The 14,597-nt window shown below is 44.7% G+C and overlaps 1 protein-coding gene across 4 annotated transcripts in view; it reads left to right on the top strand.

Annotated features, from left to right (window-relative positions):
* Positions 1-14,597, top strand: part of LOC134980338 (death-associated protein kinase 2-like) — a 121,762-nt gene that overhangs the window by 100,978 nt on the left and 6,187 nt on the right. For all 4 annotated transcript variants that reach the window (XM_063947123.1, XM_063947125.1, XM_063947124.1 and 1 more), the window contains 4 exons: positions 6,869-7,007; positions 11,498-11,627; positions 11,896-11,944; positions 13,623-13,649. In XM_063947123.1, the coding sequence (XP_063803193.1) occupies positions 6,869-7,007; positions 11,498-11,627; positions 11,896-11,944; positions 13,623-13,649 (345 nt within the window). The remainder of the gene's footprint in view (positions 1-6,868; positions 7,008-11,497; positions 11,628-11,895; positions 11,945-13,622; positions 13,650-14,597) is intronic.

The raw sequence follows: 14,597 nt of genomic DNA, 5'->3' as shown, positions 1-14,597 counted from the left end.
CCCCCTCTCCCTCTCTCTCTCCCCTTCCTCTAGAATTTTGGATTCTCTCCCTGTGCCGGGTTGGGTGATTGATCTGAGCCTGTAACAAACGCTGCTTCTTTCCTTGCAATGTTCCCGGCAGGTCTAAGAACCATTATAAATCTGGCTGTATTCATAAGCTCTGCTTTATTACTGTACATAAAGTATCCTACCACGGTTCTGAGAACTGAAAACACAAAGGATTTACTTGGAACAATCCGTATTGGTGTGTAGTCAGTGTGCCGGCTAGCGCTCTTAGTGTGAGAATTTATATTCTGGTCTAATTATTTCCTTCCTCTAGGGCCTGTGAGGCTCCCCAGGTTCTCAGACCTGATAACTCCTCATATTATGCTTTCCTGGGTCACTATCCCCCTTTAGCGCGTTCCATACTGCAGCATACGATCCAGGGTAACAGATCTCCATACTTTACTCCAATGCAAACTGCAATAGTGTCCATGTCTTCATGTAGTCAGACCGATCTCTCCTAAATCCAGCGGTTGTTACTCAGTGCGACTTTTTACCGTGAACGTAATAACGCGGTGAACGTGTGTGTGAGTTTTTACTTTTTCCCTCTATTAAGGCAGTGGGTATCAAATGGAAGAGATCAAAATGCAGGAAACAACGTAATATAAAAAGAAAGAAAAGGAAAGTTATAGGGCTATGGGTCTCATGCTGGCCTACTTTGGAAAATTTTGGGGGTAATTCAGACCTGATCGCTGGGCTGCGTTCTTTGCTGTCCAGCGATCAGATAGTCGCCGCCTACACGGGGAGGGGAGAAGCGCTGTGCAAGTGTGCGTTCCAGTGTGTACGCTGAGCTGCTAAAAATCAGTTTGTGCAGTCTCTGCGCAGCGCAGGACTTACTCTTCCAGTGTAATTGAATCCTGCTGATCGGGGCCAGAGCTGACGTCAGACACCCTCCCTCCAAATGCTTGGACACGCCTGCGTTTTTTCGGACACTCCATGTAAACGGTCAGTTGCCACCCACAAACGGCTTCTTCTTGTCAATCTCTTTGTGAATGATCCTTCGCACCATCCCATCGCTGTCCGGCGATGCCCGTTGTAGCTGTCCGACACGCCTGCGCATTGCATTGCTCAGTTTGGACCCGATCCCCCGTGAAAACGCACAGCAGCGATCAGATCTGAATTGCTCCCTTTGGGGGAGATTCAAATGTTTGAAAAGTCAGTTGGGAGTCTGTTTTTTCCTATTTAATAGACAGACACCCAACCGACTTTTCAAACATTTGAATTCCCCCCTTAACGCGCTAAGAAACGCCTGATGTTCTGTGGAGGGGTCATGTTCGTCTCCATCCAAGGGGCGTCTAGCTCCACCTATGGGTGTATCTTGTTCTTCCCAGGGACTTTTTAAATAAGTGAAGCAGTTCCTTATCTTGGTCTGTTTATTGTGCACTTGCTTTAAATGTTTTATTCTTTTTAAAGCGTTATTAATACAACCAGTCATTACAGCATCTAATATTCCCTTTTAACGTAAAACCGTTTCCTTTAAGCAGCTCTTGCACAAAGTTACATTGGAGGGAGCGCAGACCACACCCCCACCTGTACAGCTCTTGCACACTTGTCTGGCCCAATATTTAATATTCCCTTTTACCAGTTGGGGTCATTCCGAGTTGATCGCTCGCTAGCTATTTTTTGCAGCGCTGCGATCAGATAGTCGCCGCCTATAGGGGAGTGTATTTTCACTATGCAAGTGTGCGAACGCTTGTGCAGCCGAGCGGTACAAAAAAGTTTTGTGCAGTTTCTGAGTAGCTCTGGACTTACTCAGGCGCTGCAATCACTTCAGCCTGTCCGGTCCCGGAATTGACGTCAGACACCCGCCCTGCAAACGCTTGGTCACGCCTTCGTATTTCCAACCACTCCCTGAAAACGGTCAGTTGACACCCAGAAATGCCTTTTTCCTGTCAGTCTCCTTGCGATCGGCTGTGCGAATGGATTCTTCGTTATATCCATCGCTCAGCACTGATCCGCTTTGTACCCGTACAACGCGCCTGCGCCAGAGGCGGAACTACCGCCAGTGCAACCAGTGCGTTGCACTGGGGCCCGCCTCTGTCCAGGGGCCCAAAGCATGTAATGAGGAAGGAGGAGGAGGGAGGTGATGGAGGGAGCCGCAGCAGCGCTTTGTTACTGGTGGAGGCGCTGCTGCTGCTGCCCCTCTGCTTCACTATAGGCTGTCTTCCGAGAACAGCCTATAGTGAAGCAGAGGGGCAGCAGCGCCTCCACCAATAACACAGCGCTGCTGTGGCTCCCTCCTCCACCTCCCTCCTCCTCCTTCTCTCCTGCCCGGGAATCGTCAGAAGCTGCACCGAGAAGCCTGAGCCAGCGGAGAGGGTAAGTATAATTCTTTCTTTCTTTCTTTCTTTCTTTCTTTCTTTGTTTCTTTCTTTCTTTCTTTCTTTCTTTCTTTCTTTCTTTCTTTCTTTCTTTCTTGGGACTGCCTGCCGCTATGTGTAAAAATGGGGGACTGCCTGCCGCTATGTGTAAAAACGGGGGACTGCCTGCCGCTATGTGTAAAAATGGGGGACTGCCTGCCGCTATGTGTAAAAACGGGGGACTGCCTGCCACAATGTGTAAAAACGGGGGACTGCCTGCCACAATGTGTAAAAACGGGGGACTGCCTGCCGCAATGTGTAAAAACGGGGGACTGCCTGCCGCAATGTGTAAAAACGGGGGACTGCCTGCCGCAATGTGTAAAAAGGGTGGACTGCCTGCCGCTATGTGTAAAAATGGGGAATCTGCCTGCCGCTATGTGTAAAAAGGGGGAATCTGCCTGCCGTAATGTGTAAAAAGGGGGACGCTGTCTGCCGTTATGTGTAAAAAGTGCATGCTGTCTGCCGTAATGTGTAAAAAGTGCACGCTGTCTGCCGTATTGTGTAAAAATGTGGACGCTGTCTGCCCTTATGTGTAAAAAGTGTACGCTGTCTGCCGCTATGTTTAACAAGGGCACGCTGTCTGCCGTTATGTGTAAAAAGTGTACGCTGTCTGCCGCTATGTGTAACAAGGGCACGCTGTCTGCCGTTATGTGTAAAAAGGGGACGCTGTCTGCCGTAATGTGTAAAAAGGGGGACGCTGTCTGCCGTTATGTGTAAAAAGTGCACGCTGTCTGCCGTAATGTGTAAAAAGTGCACGCTGTCTGCCGTAATGTGTAAAAAGGGGGACGCTGTCTGCCGTTATGTGTAAAAAGTGTACGCTGTCTGCCGCTTTGTTTAACAAGGGCACGCTGTCTGCCGCTTTGTTTAACAAGGGCACGCTGTCTGCCGTTATGTGTAAAAAGTGCACACTGTCTGCCGTAATGTGTAAAAAGTGCACACTGTCTGCTGTAATGTGTAAAAAGGGGGACGCTGTCTGCTGTAATGTGTAAAAAGTGTACGCTGTCTGCCGCTATGTGTAACAAGGGCACGCTGTCTGACGTTATGTGTAAAAAGGGGACGCTGTCTGCCGTTATGTGTAAAAAGTGCACGCTGTCTGCCGTAATGTGTAAAAAGGGGGACGCTGTCTGCTGTAATGTGTAAAAAGGGGGACGCTGTCTGCCGTAATGTGTAAAAAGGGGACGCTGTCTGCCGTAATGTGTAAAAAGAGGAATCTGTCCGCTGTAAGGTGTAAAAGGGTCTCTACCTGGTGTAGTGGTGCTACTGTGCGGCGTAATTTGAAGAATGGAGACTACTGTGCACCGTTTTATGAATTGGTATTATTTTGTGGCCACACCCCTTCCCCAAGAAGCCACGCCACTATGTATTTTTGCGCACTGCCCCTGTTTTGCATGCAGGGGTGGGGCTCCGATGCCATTTCTTGCACACAGTGCTAAAATGTCTAGTAACGGCACTGTTGCTGGGTATCCATTTGTCTGGAACTGAGCAGGTCCCCCTCACCAGATCCTCTCCAGGGGTGAGGGGGTAGACTTGGATGGGAGGGGGGGGGGGGCAAAGCATTTTGTCGCACCTGGGCCCACCGCTCGCTAGTTCCGCCACTGGCCTGCGCATTGCGGTGCATATGCATGCGCAGTTTTTCAGAGTTTTGACCTGATCACAGCACTGCAAAAAATAGCTAGCGAGCGGTCAACTCGGAATGACCCCCAATGTAATGAAAGTTTTCAATAGCCAGTCCTTACAGCATTTAATATTCCTCTTTAAGAATGGAATTCTAATTTTCTGTAGGCAGTTCAATCAGAGAGAGTATGCTTTTGCGAGCAGGGATTTTAGATTTGTTTTCATTATATACACGTACGCAGAAGTTAGAGTCTTTGGGGGTCATTCTGACCCGATCACACACTGGAGGGGGGCGTGGCCGCACGCACACTGGGGGGAGCGTGGCCGCACCGTGCGGGGGCGAGGACGCCGGGAGCTACTCCTAAAGTGCAAAAGCATCGCCGCTGTGCGATGCTTTTGCACTTCTGCGGGGATGGGGGGGGCCGCACTGACATGTGGGGCGGGATAGCCCTGTGCTGGGCGTCCCCCCGCATGTCTACGGACATGATCGTAGCACTGCAAAATTTTGCAGGGCTACAATCAACTCGGAATGACCCCCTTTGTCTTACGCGTTTGATGTGACCACTGCGCACTTCTTCAGATAGTTTATGCCTAAAATATTCCTGATGATTGAAATCCCAAATCTTACATCAACAATAACCGAGAAATAAAAACTGCTCGTGGTGGCACAAATATTGGGCATGGTCAAGTAACCACAGAGCTGACTCCTGTGTCCGAGACCCGATCTGGATATTTGTGGACCTATTGGCACACAGATTAGCGCAGGAATAGTAGTGGCTTGTGTTATAGAACAACGCCAAGTGGCGGAACCAGACATGTTTACGTATCTTCAGTCTTATTAAATCCCAGCTGTGCATTCCATGTTTTCATTTAAGGATGGGTTATACAGGGGATACGTCGCAATCCAGGCTGTGAGATAAATACAGGCAGGGCTGGGTCGCTGTTTACACAGCTGCCTGTTGTTTGGGTGGCCCATTAATCAGTGTTAGCTGGAAGGGGAAAAGTATTGTATAGCTGCATTTAATTAATTACAATATGCTCTCTGTCTAGTGGTTGGAAAACCCTAAATAATGCGCTGTTTATGTCACCGTCGCTGTAAGGACGACTTTGTGCTTATTGTTAGATGGATGAAGGGCACCATAACAGCATGCAATTTAATGACCACAAATGACGCGTTTGGTCCGCCGGTGTCGGTTCATTTTCCTTTTTTTTTTTTTTTTAAATGAACCATTTTTGGAGCCTGTTGCAATTCATATGCCATAACTGCTGTAAGGAGGCGTATACAGCCAACCATTCCGTTTACCTGCAAACATCTTGCTGACCCGGACACCCTCTGCAGTATCCCTAACTACAAGGGTGTCAGGCTCCCGGCTGCAAACCGCCTCGGAGATGGAAACTGGGTATATGAGGCGGTTAACACTCCCCTGGTGGGTCACTTACCTGTTGCTAGGGAACTGGTACTTAAAAGTTCTCAACAAACTGGTGTTTCTTTGCGCCTTAACAGAAACCGCAGCTAAGGTACCAACTCTCAAGGGTACCAACACTTGACAAACTTTGAAAAAACAAAAAAGGAGTGGACCACCAGAGCTGTTTCTATAGCAATATACGGAAGATGTCTTCAAATCAAAATCGACAGATATCCCTCTTCAAATAACCATCACAAGGCAGTTTAGATGAAAACATATGGAAATTCACTCACCACATACGGAGTAAGATCTTTTTTCCCCCCAAACTTACCTTATCTCCTTTTTTGTTTTTCCCGGGACTAAATTGGCGACTGGTAAATGTTTGATGTCCTTATGTAGTGGAGTGATGTAATCCCTGCTTTTTAATGGATTTTATGTGTTTGATACCTTTGTTTTATGAATAAAACATTTGTTATGAAGACCCAGTATTCCAATTAAATATTTTGGAGGAGAAATCTCGTGTTACTGTTGGAAGAGCCTGGTGGTGCAGTTATAAAGAAACCTTTTGATGAACATAGGGCTCAGATTAAAGGTAAGTTTGGGGAAAAAAAAGATCTTACTCCGTATGTGGTGAGTGAATTTCCATATGCCCTTTTGATGCTGATCTCAATGTTATAGGAAAAGATACCTTTATATGAGGAAATCTCACTGAGCGTCGGTGAGTAAGGTATATACAACGAGCAGTAATTCATCTAAACTGCCTTGTGATGGTTATTTGAAGAGGGATATCTGTCGATTTTGATTTGAAGACATCTTCCTTATATTGCTATAGAAACAGCTCTGGTGGTCCACTCCTTTTTTGTTTTTTCAGGGAACTGGTACTGTCAGCACCAAAATGGGAGTGAAGCTACATGCTTAGACATTGGATGTGATGCAGTTGTGTTGATTGTTTGTTCTACTAACAAGAACAATAATATATATATATATATATATATACTAGGCCCGATACTCCTGAAGTAACTGAACGGTTTCTATGTCTGTATTGTGATGGGCCGGGGTGGGAGAGGATGGGACGGTGTAGAGTTTCAAAGCTTCCTAGGATTAAGTGACTGTTTTGCAGTCTACTAGGTAACGGAAAAGGTGTACTCAAACACCAACAAAACAAATAGCACTTGTTCGGTATTTGAATGTCTTCATTCTTCTTCACATTGTGCTACAGGCTGTCGGATGTATAGTATAGTGTATATTAATTCACTATTTGCGGGGAAGGGGGGGGGGGAGGTGAGGTTGGGCTACAAAGTACATTTTTATGCGTCATGTATAAAAATGTCTCATTTGGGATTCGTTGTTCTGTAAAATCATTACTGGCTAATTGTGGGTTGCTGTATATAATCCATCTGGTATGAGGGATACATTAGTGATGATTGTTCTCCATTTTATGTGCAGGATAAGAGGTGGCGAACTATTTGATTTCATAGCGGATAAGGAAGCCCTGACAGAAGAAGAGGCCATAGAGTTCCTGGAGCAGATACTGAGGGGAGTGGCCTACATGCACGCAAGGCATATTGCACACTTTGATCTCAAGGTGAGATTTGCTGCCCCCAACTGGCCATACAAAAGAACTGCAGAATTTATTGGATGGTTAAAAAGATTAACATTTGGATTCTGTGTTCTCAACTAAAAACAAAGTCTTTTGCAGTCTTCTTTTATTAGGTCAACTAGGTAATTAATTGTAAAATAACATCAAGCAGACACTTTTATTCAGTTATATGGACTAGTCGCTGGATTCACACAGATCATTTATCTCTACAGAGCTTAATCTGAGCATGCTCACTATTATAAGGGCAGACATGTTGGAGACAGAAGCCCCCCCGTGAGATTTTTTTTAATCATATATATTAAATCTAAAAGTATGCAAATGTAATTTCTCCCTCCTTCTGCCACTTCTGCTGTTCCTCCAACTGACAGGAGGTGACGCTCATTGTAACTGTCCAACGAGTTCCCCAGCTCTGGTATTGAGGGAGTGTGCAGCGACCGTGGCAAGCTTAGGCCCGAAATCACTCCGTCATACCTCCTGGCTGACACCCACCACTCCCCCTGATGTTAGTGAGTGGCGTTTGGGGGTGAGGGAAGTGCGTGTCAAACTATCCTGTTACTTCCTGCCAGATATCACCTCATAGCAAGGACAACCATGTCTCATTATTCTGTATTAGGGAAAAATTGGAAAAAAAAATGTAATAAATTATACAGAAGAAAGTGATTGGCCGCCGAAAGCGGATAGATCAGCAAGATTTTATTGTCGTTAGTACTTTGTAGGGCCACCACGTTCAGTGATTACTGCAGACACCCTTCTCTACAAACTGCCCACAAGTTCCAGGATAACAGCCAGTGGTATGTTTTGCCATTCCGCCTTAAGTACAGTGACCAACTGCGACACTGAAGGAAGTTGCGTCGACTTTGAACGCACCCGTCACTCCAATTCACCCCAGAAGTTCTCAATGGGGTAAGATCTGGACTCTGAGCTGGACAGTCTATCTGGGTTACTGAATGTTCTGTATACCAGTCCAGCGTCACCCTGGAAACATGACATCGCACAGCCTATCATGATCCCTTTTCAGAATCTGTTAGCTCCTTCCGGCAAGCCATTTCATTAGCAAATGATCTAATCAGTGGCCCTCTGCCTGTTTTATACCTTCAGGAGCAGGTGTCTGCTGCAGGAGCACACCATGTCATTTCCCCGCGCTGGAGGGAGTGTCCAATCACTTTTGTCTACATAGTGTAGATGGTCATATAGGGGGAAAGAGCCCCAGGCGTTAAAGCATCGGGCTACCACCTGTTTTTCACCCCAATAAATTAATCGAGGTCAATTGAATTCCCCGCTAAGTTTTCATTACAATTTGGGGCGAATTACAGGTGATGCCTGAGGTGTGCCGCTGGAACGTAAGCAACAGAACATTAGGGTGTCTATGTACTAAGCCGTGAAGAGAGATAAAGTACCCATAACTGTCCATTTTCAACACAGCCTGTAACATGGCAGTTAGGAGCTGATAGGCCGGTACTTTATCTCTCTCCAAGCATTCGTACATCAGTTGTTTCTACATCGCATATATTACTTTGCAGCCCCATAGGGGTTTTAAAAGACACAATTTAGGGGGTCGCCTTTGGTGCAGCATAGGGCCTCACTAAATTACTGGCATCGCTCTGAGGTGAATTGACCCCATCATATAAATAATGACATCCATGTCTAGTTTGGGGCTATTTAGGGTAATGTCACCCGCAGCAGTGTTTGGAAAGTACAGGAATGCGGCATTTTATCTCTACGTTTTCCTTCCATTATAATCGTTGTCATCGGAGTTCCTGTCACATGACCTTGGACCGTAATGGAGTGGAAGAGACAGACTTCTGCCCGTATTAGATAATGCTGACCTTAGATAGCAGAATCCGCTTTCTGTTTTTCTTACAGTTAGGTTATGCTGTTTCCCCTTAGCATGACCATTCTACAGGTATGTCCTGTGCACCGTACGGAGCGACTGAGCCGCTCCGAGAGGTGGAGAAGGAGCCACGGCTGCTACATGGCAGCACTTTGTATACAGAGTTGGGACTCTGTCGCACCCAGATGTACTAATGCCGCACATCAACTTGATCCGTGCAATCTAGTGCAGGTGTTTTATTGGTGCCAATAAGACGCACATTTTGGGCAAGAAGGACGCTCACTGTGGTTAAGTTGCCGGAACCTGGCGTGCCGGGAGGGAATGTCAGGCGTGACTGAAGCCGCGGTGTATGAGGTCACATCTGTTTTTTTTTTAATAAAGTAATTTTTATTCAGTAGTCTGGAGAATAAGGTACAGACATTGCAGACCATCGGCATATCACAAAAAAATCAATTAAATCGAATCAGAACCTCATTTTTGAGAGAAGTTTACAGCAGTGGAATAACAGGCTATGTCCATGAGGGAATATACAAAGATTTCCTATTGTTCGGACCATTTGGGTCTGCAAGATCCGCAACCAATATATAAATCCCCATTAACTTTTATATTTTCGCCCTTAAACTAACCAATAAGAAAAACAAAAAACAGAACAGAACAAAAAAACGCATAGATAGAAGCAAAGTGAGAAGGAATCATCTGATTCAGGACCACATTAGTCATGCATATAAGTAGGCGAACCTGCAGGGCTCAACCGCCAAACATCTCAAATATACATCATTAAACATTAAATTTTTGATATGTTAGCACTTCAGTGCCCACTATAATTGAGGGACCAGGTGGGAATAGGGGGAGTCCAGCCATGGAGACCAGACTTTTTCAAATTTGGCTGATGCGTTTTGTTTCATATATATATATATCTTTCCTTAATTATTGTATCATTAACTAGGGTCTTGAGCGCAGAAACTAAAGGGCCTCTAGGGGCCATCCATAGCCTCGCAATGCAAACCTTAGCCAAGGCACATACACTGCGAGCATAAAGACCCATCGAAACAGACAGAGAAGTAGAGCATCCCATCCCCAGAATACAGAATTGTGGGGTAAGCAGTCCGCCAGTCACTCCCGTACTCTCCAGAATTGACCTGACCCCCGACCAGAACACCCTCAACCTCGGGCAATCCCACACTAGATGCCAAAATGTTCCCACCTCCCCCACGCACTTAGGGCAGAGGCCAGATCCGCCCGTCCCAAAAGTAGCCAGCCTAGCTGGAGTCATATATGTTCTGTGTAAAATGAAGAATTGAATTTGCTGATACCTGAGAGACTTGGTAAGTTTGGCATGGTATTCCAGAGCAAGGGCCCAGTCCTCCTCAGTTATTAGACCTATATCCTCCTCCCATTTTCCACGGAGACGTGTCAGAGGGTCCACATGGAGCTTGGTAAGAAGAATGAGGTCACATCTGTACCACACAATTATGTTTGTGTCCCGGTGTGCTACTTCCTATTTCTGTTACTTTCACCTCAAGTTCAAGGGAATCTGGCAACGACCTTATTCCTGAGGTACCTCCCTTGCTTCCACTGCTTCTTTGGCTGCTGATTCCCAGATATATAGAAATCTGATCAAAGTGAACACTTAAGGGATCGATGTATCTCACAATTCTCAAAGATTGTCTTCAAACAGAAAAAGAAGGGTGCACTGAGGATGAATGGGGGTGTCCCAGGTGTTGGCAGTTTGTCTGGAATCTCCTAGGTAGGGGTTTATCTATAATGGGTGCAAAGTGTCCTGAGTCTATACTTCCCTTACCCTCAGCAATGCAGAAATCACCAAGAAAATGGTACAGGCGCCATTCTCTTGGAGATACACACATGTGCGTTAGACTGGTGTAGTGCCAATGCAAATGTGGGGTATTACATAATTGCCCCCTGCTCTTTTAAAACACCCTGAGTCTAGGTACAGCAACTTTGGTCTGTGCTGTATTTTCTTGAAGCTTCTGATACCTCCCTAAGGCATCTATGTACTAAGCCTTGGAGAGATGTGTACTAAGCTACGTGGAGAGATAAAGTACCAGCCAATCAGCTCCTAACTGCCATGTTATAGGTTGTGTTTGAAAAGTAGGAGCTGATTGGCTAGTAATTTATCACTCTCCATGGCTTGGTACATAGACCCCTAAGTCCTGGTTTTTAACTTTAGCGCACACTGGGGCAGATCTATCAAAATTTCCAAAGAGGACAAGTGGATGTATTACCCATAGTAACCAGTCGGCTTTTTCCTATCCTATATCAAGCACATTCTATAAAATGAAAGTAAGAATCTGATTGGTTGCTATGGGCAATCTCTACACCTGGCCTCTTTAGAAGGGTTCATACATCTTCCTCATTCTGAGGCCTTCAGGAAGTGCACTACACCTACTAGATAAGGGCTCACAGACTCCAGAACGGATACCTACACTAGATACATTTTGGGTATCTAGATTCACGGGATGACATGGCTGAGATTCCACCGTTTACTAGCCGAGGGGAGGGCTTTTCTGTAGGACGGGAGAGAGAGCTCCTCTGACGGGGACCACACTGCGGCATCCTTAAGGAGGCTGATTGTTTCATGTGAGTTCCTACATAATTCACGTCCTGTCCCGTCTCTTCCTCACAGCCTGAGAATATTATGCTGCTACAGAAGGATGTGCCTCACCCCAAGATCAAGATTATCGATTTTGGTTTGGCCCAGAAGATTGAAGATGGGGCAGTATTTAAGAGCCTGTGCGGGACACCTCAGTACATCGGTAAGATGGGGGAAAATAATTTTTGTGACTTGTTAAACGCTAATTCCACCCAAAACGGTGGAACAAATCTACTTTTGGGTGGAATTAGGTGACCTATGATAGAATACAGGATTAGACTTTAGCTGGCGGATCTGGTGGGTTTCCTATGCGTTTCGTGGTCCAAGCCTGGAATGGTTATTAGCACCAATGGAAAGTTCCCTGTGAAGGGTCTAGGATTTTTTTCAACCAGTTAAAAACCATAAATGAATGTGATGTCTTTATTGCACAGCTCCAGAAGTTATAAACTATGAACAGCTAGGACCACCTACAGACATGTGGTAAGTACTCCTCCTCATGTCCTGTCCTCAAAGCATGCCTGTCCCATATATACCGTAGACAATGAAGTGTACTGTCCTCCTGTTCATCCTCATTACCATGGAGCAGTAATGGAGACCAAAGCTGTTCCCTCCAGATGTAATCGCCTGTGGCTGTAATGTCGGCACAACCCTGTTGTCAATTCAATTTCAAACATAAATTTGTCACTGCAAAGCATTGTCTACTAATGCATTTGAAGGCTGCTCCCTCATAGAATTGGCCTGTCATCTACACATAGGCCAGGCAGCCATTTTGTAGGAAGGACCAGGATGCAGTTTGCTTGGAACTGGTGACATGGCTGAGGCAGCTCCGGAATAATATAACTGACAACAGGTTAGTGTGTAGGGGACAGGTCCAGGTTAAATTTTACACCTGAGTTTCAGCTATTAACAAGATGTCCATTCAGTATTTTGTCTAAATTTGTATCCCCCATTTAAGATTGAAATGATTCGCCAACCGTGTTTTTCATGTTTATGGTCCCCTATGATTACTGTAATTTCCTTGCAGCACAAATGGTTAATTGATATTGAAGACAGCTTTGCCGCAAAGTAAAATCTAACGGCTTGATAGGTGTCAGATTATTGTAGTGATTATGGGTAGGGTGAAGGGTCCAAAATCTATGTCTACCATCTTAACAAACTGAAATAATATACAGCTAAAATCTCCAGCCCACAAGTAGATAGTTTAGAGACTGGGTTATTTTCCATCAGAAGGTAAATCATTGCACCAGGTTCAAAAAAAGGGACTCTATGTCTCAAGAGTCAACCCGTTATGCAGAAAAAATATAATCTTTTACATAAGTCCCTGTCTTGCAGAATATATACATACGCAGTCCTTTAGATCTGGTGTGCACTTTCATTGCTGTGTAATTGATCCCATATAGACTTTTTAAAAGCAGTCTCCAGGAGCACATTATCAAGAATGATGTTAAATTACTTTCTTTCTCACTGGCTTCCTCTTGTGGTTAATGCATAGTATGCGCTGCGAGATTCATCTACCTTATCAGATTAGGGGGGTCATTCCGACCTGATCGCACGCTAGCTATTTTTTGCAGCGCTGCGATCAGGTCAAAACTCGGCAAAACTGCGCTTGTGTATGCACTGCAATGCGCAGGAGCGTCGTACGGGTACAAAGCGTATCGGTGCTGGGCGATGGCTTTAACGAAGAATCCATTTGCACAGCCGACCGCAAGAAGATTGACAGGAAGAGGCCGTTTGTGGGTGTCATCTGACCGTTTTCAGGGAGTGGTTGGAGAAACGCAGCCGTGTCCAAGCGTTTGCAGGGCGGGTGTCTGACGTCAATTCCGGTCCCGGATAGGCTGAAGTGAGCGCAGCGGCTGGGTAAGTCCAGACCTACACAGAAACTGCACAAAACTTTTTTGTGCCGTCGGCTGCAACAGCGTTCGCACATTTGCTAAGCGAAAATACACTCCCCCATAGACGGCGACTATCTGATCGCAGCGCTGCAAAAAATAGCTAGCGAACGATCAACTCAGAATGACCCCCCTAGGTTTTTAGACGACGCATCTCCAAATGTAAGTTATGATGAAGTAAGGAATTTGGGGGATTCATTTGTAAAATTGGCCACCAAAAACTTGGAATTATACTTTTACAAATGTTTTTTCTTCAATTTTTTTCATAGGAGCATCGGAGTGATTACGTATATTCTGTAAGTACACTATGCTCCTGATTCACAAGAGAATACTAATGTAATAGTAAGAAATGAACATACTGGAACATGTATACATCTTTACACACCTTTCCCGCACTAGAAATATGGTAATTTTACTATGGACCATTTTATGGACACTAATTATTCTATAGCAGATTATTCTTCAGAAGATGTTTTATATAATATACATTACTGTACGAATGCTTGTATAATATATGTATATGTGTAGATATATATATATATATATATATATATATATGCAAAAGGAAATAGTACAGCGCCACTTGTGAGGTGAAATCTCAGTATGTAAACGAATAATACGTTACAAGTGTAATAAAATACACTATAAAAGCCCACGTAACCTTATCAAATGGTGTCAGCCAAACCCTAAAAATACAACACTGGTATAGTATTGTTAAAAGGTATAAAAAAATGGGGAGATAGGGATACCGGCGACAAGTGCAGCTAAAAACAGTAATTTAATGTGCTTAAAATTAAAAGCCAAAAAAATTATACAATTGTAAAACCAAGTTTTAATGTATATGAGAGTAAAAACAGGTTCAAAAACAGGAGTTTTTAAAATAGGGGTCCCCTTTAAGAAGTCTGAGACGAAACGCGTTGGGCCTGCACTGACCCCCCACTGATTTCAAGTTAAGTCTGATTTCCTATCCTTTACATTCATTATTTTCATATGGTCTTTTATATGAAAAAAAAAAAATCTTCTTGTTTTTTTCTTGTATTTTAAAAACTCCTGTTTTTGAACCTGTTTTTACTCTCATACATTAAAACTTGGTTTTACAATTTTATAATTTTTTTGGGCTTTTAATTTTAAGCACATTAAATTACTGTTTTTAGCCGCACTTGTCGCCGGTATCCCTATCTCCCCATTGTGTGTATGTGTGTGTGTGTGTGTGTGTGTGTGTGTGTGTGTGTGTGTGTATATAT

Source organism: Pseudophryne corroboree, chromosome 12 (assembly GCF_028390025.1).
Source record: "Pseudophryne corroboree isolate aPseCor3 chromosome 12, aPseCor3.hap2, whole genome shotgun sequence".
NCBI classification, from domain to species: Eukaryota; Metazoa; Chordata; class Amphibia; order Anura; family Myobatrachidae; genus Pseudophryne; species Pseudophryne corroboree.
This window is presented reverse-complemented; position numbering and strand designations above follow the sequence as displayed.